The sequence below is a fragment of the Danio aesculapii genome, unplaced genomic scaffold, assembly GCF_903798145.1.
Source record: "Danio aesculapii unplaced genomic scaffold, fDanAes4.1, whole genome shotgun sequence".
NCBI lineage: Eukaryota > Metazoa > Chordata > Actinopteri > Cypriniformes > Danionidae > Danio > Danio aesculapii.
In genome coordinates this window covers 12,501-20,000 of record NW_026613801.1, presented here as the reverse complement: position 1 = coordinate 20,000, position 7,500 = coordinate 12,501, and the positions used below count along the sequence as shown (strand labels likewise).

At 32.7% G+C, this 7,500-nt stretch overlaps 1 protein-coding gene across 1 annotated transcript in view; it reads left to right on the top strand.

The window, feature by feature from the left end:
* The window catches only part of LOC130220411 (discoidin domain-containing receptor 2-like), a gene marked incomplete at its 5' end in the record, with an annotated part of 22,200 nt that overhangs the window by 13,813 nt on the left and 887 nt on the right, over window positions 1–7,500 (top strand). Inside the window, one exon of the mRNA XM_056452705.1 lies at window positions 5,080–5,229. Within this exon, the coding sequence (XP_056308680.1) occupies window positions 5,080–5,229 (150 nt within the window). The remainder of the gene's footprint in view (window positions 1–5,079; window positions 5,230–7,500) is intronic.

Sequence of the window (7,500 nt, the reverse complement as noted above, 5' to 3'; positions counted from 1 at the left end):
AACACTCAAAACACAGAAACAAATGGTCAGACTTAATTATAGAGCAAAGAATAACAATGTGCGCTAACAAAATAAACATTGTAAATTTTGATGAAGTCTTGTAAACAAAAGGTTTATTTGCATTGCTGGGTTATAGGTTTGGGACAGTGGGTTATTTCCGGGACAGAGTGGGTCATCAGCATATGTAAACATACTTAATGACATTTGTATTGAACGGAATCATCACTGAACTAACTTCAACCAGCACTCTGTGTTGACCTGAATGTGCCTACACTGCAAAAAACAGATGCTTTTCTTACTTTGAGTTTATGGCTTGTATCTAGTCCAAATATCTCAAAAAAATACTTAAATCAAGAAGCATTTTCTTCGCAAGCAAGAATTTGTCTAGTTTTAAGAAGTAATATGTCAAAATTGAGTGAACTGTTCCTTAAAGGGCACATAGTTTACCTCTTTTTTATGATTTAATATTAATATTATGGTTCTTGTGAGTGTGCCAGTTTAGGTTCAGTTTAAAACACAATTCAGATTTTTTTATTATAATGTGTTAAAAAGTGTCATGTTGGGGGCGTGTCCACAGTTCGCTGATTTAGGGGTGTGTTGCTTCACATGTAAATTAGTTTCGGCTTCCCGCCCAACGTAACAAAGGGGCGAGGTCATGAGCTCACCCGCTCTGCGTTTCCAACAGAGTCTGACAGGCAGACTGAGAGAGGGAGCAGGAGGAGAGGATCCGCATTCAGTCGTACATGTACGACTCGGACACAGACCAAGCAGAGAGTACAAAATCATATGTGTCTTTGTACAGTTTTACAGCCAACTGTGTGCTAGTTTCAAGTGCCGAGCTTGTACACAGAAACTAATAACCACGCACACTGAATTAACTTTGACTGAGGCACCGGATGCGCCGCTTGAAGCCGCGACACGGCACACCAGACACTCTCTGTGGCGCGGCAGAAACATGAAGTGTCCCGAATCGTCGCGCCACGCATTTTTGAATTCTAAACATAGGTTTCTGCAGCGGTCCGCGGCGCCCAGCCGTCGACTTGAGTGTACCCTGATAGAAACCTATGTTTAGAATTCTAAAACGCATGCTAGTTAAGATCACAGGGAGCTTCTGGGATCGCGAGAAATGCAAACGGCTGAATGAGAAGTACACATGTTTGCAAACCTACCTAAAGATACAACCAATAATTCCGATTAGAGCGATAATGTGGAGAATATTGATCTTGTGTTGAGCCCAATGAGCCTTGCATCTAAAAAATAGAGCTAGGGTGTTCCTTTAGTGATATCGCTTCGACTCACGCTGAAAATGGCGGACGTGAATCAACAAACTGAGGATATGATGACGCGCCTGTCAATCAATATTGGTGGGCGGGGGGACCGCTCTCCTACGTAAAGTTGCGGTCGGTTTGAAAACCGCTCCAATTGGTCCACCGTTTTTTATGCTGTTAAATAGAAAAAAAAGCACTGGGTGTGCTTATATCACCCCATTATGACAGTCTATACACCATACATGCACAAATGTCTGTCTAAACAGCTTAAAAAGTAGATTTTTTTACCATAGGTGCCCTTTAAAATAAGCAAAATAATCTTATTGCAGAGTATCCGCGAGGTCTTAAAAAGTATTAAAATGTCTTAAATTTTAAAAACACCTTAAATTCACTGCAATGTTGTGTTGTAGATCTTAAATATTTTTAAACGGGTCTTAATTTTCCTTTGTTTACGTAAAGCTACCCAATCGATCCAAAACACCAACAACACATCTCAATAAAAATTTTTGCAAAACTACTCATAACTAATATTAAAACTGTAGTCCGTTGTTCAAATATTTAGTTTTTAAAGATTTTTTTAAAGTTATGTTGAACAAAAATGTATGTTTACAACTAAGGTCTGCTTGCTTTGACACATTATTTAAAATTTCTGCTGAGCCATTAAAAAAACCCTTAGCATCTAGCCCTATATAATTTAGAAATTTCAGTCTTCATTGTCTTAAAAAGTCTTAAATTTGACTTGGTGAAACCTGCAGAAACCCTGTATTGCTATTTCGATATTTCTTTACCCCATTGGCAAATTATTTTGCTTGTGTTCAGGAAAAACTTATAATTGTGACATATTTGAAAACAAAACAAAAATACTTTTTTTACTGCTTGTTTTTTTACTTACCAATTATTAGCTATTTGGACGAGAAACAAATCGAAAACTCCTTTGTTTGAGTATTTTTGCAGTGTAATAAAACTGCACTGATGAAACTTCATGCCCGATTTACAATTATTAATTACTGTTTTCTTTGCGAAGCTGCTTTGACACAGAAAGATTTATTGCCAGGTATATTTACACGTACAAGGGATTTGTTTTTATGGCAAAAAGCTTCCACAGTGAAATAGAATGACAGTGACAGGACAAAAACACAAATAAACAGTGGTATTAAAGGGCACCTCTAATGAAAATAACATTTCTAAGCTGTTTGGACAGAACTGTGTGTAGGTATAGTGTGTCCACAGTCATATCGGAGTGATACACAATACACAATAAGTCTCTTTTTTTTTATTTCCTGACATTAAAATATTCCAAATCCTTCCCATTTTGAGGCCCACCGCAACATGATGTATTAGTGCGTTTTTCCCGCCCAACGGATTGATTGACAAACGCCTATTAACATGTCTCTGTGGTAACGCTTATATTCATATCCACAAGACAGGACTTAAAAGATCTGTTCAGCTCTCTGTGATCAGCAGCACCTCGAGACTGAATTTAAAACGTTTTTAAAACAGTGCATGTTTGTAATAAATACAGTAAAACTGCATCATAATGCACCACAGCTGCATGTCAGAACAATTCTAAAAAAAGACGCTTCAATCCCGGATGTTAAATCAGGTTTATTTCGTACAATAACAAAATGGACGTCCAAACAGCAGTGGATATTAACCTGTATCCTGTCACATTTGCTGTGCAAAAACAGTACAAAGCTAAACGTGTGTTCTTACTGTAGTAAGGGAGATCTGCTTTATTCTTGTCGGTCACTGTGCTGTTTATCTACGTGAAACCTACATGCATCAGAGCAATACAAACAGGGGTCTGTTCTTCGTACGGTGAAGAACGGTGATTTGAAGCTTCACAAAAGTTGCAGACACCTTTACCAATATCAGAATTAATTTAAACATTAGTTATTCTTTACACTGATTAAATAATCGGCTAATAATATTACTATGGCTACAATAATAAAGAAAATCTGCTCTAACTGTAAAACTAAATAAATTGCTAAATACTCGACACATGAAAGGGTAAAGCCTTTAGTTCACAACAAAGGTGGAAAGTTATAGCGTGTCATTTTACAAACCGTTTACTACAAATTTTATGTAATTTTGCTCACATGGATAATTAAATATTAATCAGATGATGTCATTATGCTGCTGTTCCATCAGCCAATCGTTGCATTGCTGATCATAATTTCGAGGATCGATAGATCTGTCCTTCACAACACGCGGCGATCTCAGATCAGTTCATCCTGACATTTTAATCTGATTCGCGAACTTGTTTGAAGGACCAAATTAGCCAGAGATCTATGGAGAGAGATTAGACTCAATAATAATTCACGCAAAAGACACGATGTACACATGCGTAGCCAAATTCACATACGTAAAATATTTATTTATACTTACAAAAACAATTCACATGCACAAAATCAAAATACATTTTCATAAAATACGTTTCACAAATGCAAAACACCATTTGCAAATATATAAGAGTGTACAAAAAGTTTTGAATGTTTAAAATTCACGAGTTCATCCTGAATGAGAATGTGCAAATCCCCTCTCACGTACGACTCACCCTGAATACGAGTGTGCATTTTTGAGACTTTCCTGTCAGCACACACCTCCCACGTGAGTCACTCGTGCCCTGTAGCCAATAAGATGCGAGCTTACTGTTCAACCAATCACAACTCCCTGAGAACGCGGGAATGACCGAAGCGCTTCACTGTGCGCACCATTTGCGCAGTCGGATTTAATTAACGGAGATGATCCTCTAAGAAGAATAGACTTAACACAAGCACTTTTCTATTGAGTTACTGGAAATACACTCAGATTCTACTATAAAAAGCGTATACACAAACTAGTAGGAAATAGTATTGACTTACAGGAGTATCCGCCATGTTGGTTAGAGGAACAGACTGCGCAAAAGGAGCGCAGAGTGGTTGACATCGAGTACAGCTCTCATCTGATTGGCTGAGAGGTACGAGTTGCCTGTTTCTGGCAGGAAAGTCTCAAAATGCACACACTCGTATTCAGGGTGAGTCGTACGTGAGAGGGGATTTGCACATTCTCATTCAGGATGAACTCGTGAATTTTAAACATTCAAAACTTTTTGTACACTCTTATATATTTGCAAATGGTGTTTTGCATTTGTGAAACGTATTTTATGAAAATGTATTTTTATTTTGTGCATGTGAATTGTTTTTGTAAGTATAAATAAATATTTTACGTACGTGAATTTGGCTACGCATGTGTACATCGTGTCTTTTGCGTGAATTATTATTGAGTCTAATCTCTCTCCATAGAGATCAGTTATCAAGATTAAAAGATCCAGGATCTGTCAAATCATCTTAGATCATTTAAGCGAGGTACGAAGAACGGACCCCAGATCTCTATTGCTCTGATACGCACGTGGGAACGGGGGGCGGGGAGAACCAGCTCATTTGCATTAAAGGCACAGGCAACAAAAAACGCTACAATGCCCTAACTAAATCTCCCAGATTTAAAAAGGTATAATAAATAATCTGATGGGTATTTTGAGACTTTGCAGACACATTCTGGAGACATAAATTTAGACTATTATTAAATCTTGAAAAAGTGGTAAAATAGGGGCCCTTTAAAAAAAAGCTAAATCGAGAATAAACACATACAAATTGACAAATGTATGTAAAGGTATATTACTATATACTGTATTTGCATGTATAGCTATATTATGTGCAAATTGAAACGTAAACTAAGTATGTTGTTCAATAAATATGTGTGTAAATAGTGTTGTTGACACAATTTATATGGTATAAATTGTTACGTAACTAAAAGTGACTTTTTTTCCCAGGGTAAATTCACCATGGCCAGTGACGTGTGGGCATTCGGCGTGACCCTGTGGGAGATTCTAACCCTGTGCAAAGAGCAGCCGTATGCCCAGTTTACAGATGAGCAGGTGATCGAAAACACCGGCGAGTTTTTCAGAGACCAAAATAAACAGGTGAGGCTTTAGATTTCAACCACAATAACCTTTATTCCCTGGCAACCTTCCAAGATCTGTGCAATTTATGTTCGGATCTAGGAGATCACAATAATAGAGACCTCAAAAATTCCAATAAAAAGCTCAGGACTAAATCAGTACACATTATTAAACAAACTAATGCTTAATAAATATGTTGTTTAGAAAAAACTATTTAATGAATATTTAACGAACAATTTTTTTCTCCAATTTCTGAAGATTTTTTCAACACATTTCTAAACATTAAATAACAGTAAATAATATTTGACTAGATTTTTTTTTCAAGACACTTCTATACAGCTTAGAGTGACATTTAAAGGCTTAAGTAGGTTAATAAGGTTAACTAGGCAGGGTAGTGTAATTAGGCAAGTTATTGTATAATGATGGTTTGTTCTGTAGACTATTGAAAAAAATAGCTTAAAGGGGCTAATAATTTTGACCTTAAAATGGTTTTTAAAAAATTCAAAACTGCTTTTTTTCTAGCCGAAATAAAACAAATAAGACTTTCTCCAGAAGGAAAAATATTATCAGACATACTGTGAAAACATCATTTGGGAAATATTTTTAAAAAAGTAAATGCATTAATGCAAAGGGGGCTAATAATTCTGACTTCAACTGTAGATAGAAAATAATAGTATTTTTGCGTTTTAATTAATATTCAGAAACATATCATTTGTTAATATTATTTTTTAATGTGTACTAAATAGTATTATTTGTGCATTTTAATTCAATTATTAAACATCTTAATTTAAAATAAAAAAAATCATAAGTGATGTCTTTAATATGTTTTACAACAATTTCCGTTCTAATGTTAAACAAATCATTTCCCATATTTACAAAAGTTACACAATTTTTATTTGTATCTAATATTTTCTATATTATTCTATAAATTTTTGTTCACTAAATAGAATTATTTGTGCATTTTAATTGAACATCTCAATTTAAATTATTTACATCCTATGAAAAAAGCTATTTAGTTCACTTATTTAATAACAAATTTACTTACTGTAATTGCTTAACAAATGTGCAATTTCCGACAATTATATAGTTTTATGGATACTACTGTTATTCTAATATATTATTATTTTTATAAATCATATCAATGTTAGAATTATATAGTATAATATTCATATTAATATACAGATTAATAGTACATTTCCAATTTACACAGCATTACACACAAAATTGTCTGTTGTAATATATGTACATACAAATGCCAAGTTCTATATTGTTATTCCCCATTTACTTTCTCTAGTTTATTCTTTTATTATTAGTGTTTTTTCCTGTCATTTTCATTGTGTTACTGATTGGAGGCTTCTGTCAGTAAAATGAATACCTCCTATGTAACCAAACCTGCCAATAACCCTAATTCTGATTCTGATTATAATGCTAACATAGTTATATTAGATTATATCATTGTATTGTAATATTACAATTAGATGTTATTTGTATGTTTATATACACATTTTAATTCATTTAACATTTAGAAATATATCATGCCTTGTATGTTAATATATTTTAATATTAGTTTGTTGTAAATAAAATTTATTTAAATAATTTGAATACATTAATGATCACAGTAACCATTGAACTTATTTAATAACAATTTCCCATTTGTAGTGATTATTTTGATTATTCATTAAATTAAGTTTCATTTATTTTGTATTTTAGTGTGAACTTGATTGTCTATTTTTTATTTGTAATAATACGAGGGAAAAAAATAAAATAAAATTATATATATATATATATATATATATATATATATATATATATATATATATATATGTGTGTGTATGTGTGTATATATATATATATATATATATATATATATATATATATATATATATATATATATATATATATATGTGTATGTGTATGTGTATGTATGTATATGTATATATATATGTATATGTATATATGTATGTATATGTATATATGTATGTGTATATATATGTATATGTATATATATATATATGTATATGTATATATATGTATATGTATGTATATATATATATGTATGTATGTATATGTATGTATATATATGTATGTATATATATATGTATGTATATATATGTATGTATGTATATGTATGTATATGTATGTATGTATATATATGTATGTATATGTATATGTATATATATATGTGTATATATGTATATATATATATATATATATATATAAACACAGTTGAAGTCAGAATTATTAGCCCCCCTTAGATTTTTTTTTTCTCTTTTTTAAATATTTCCAAAATGA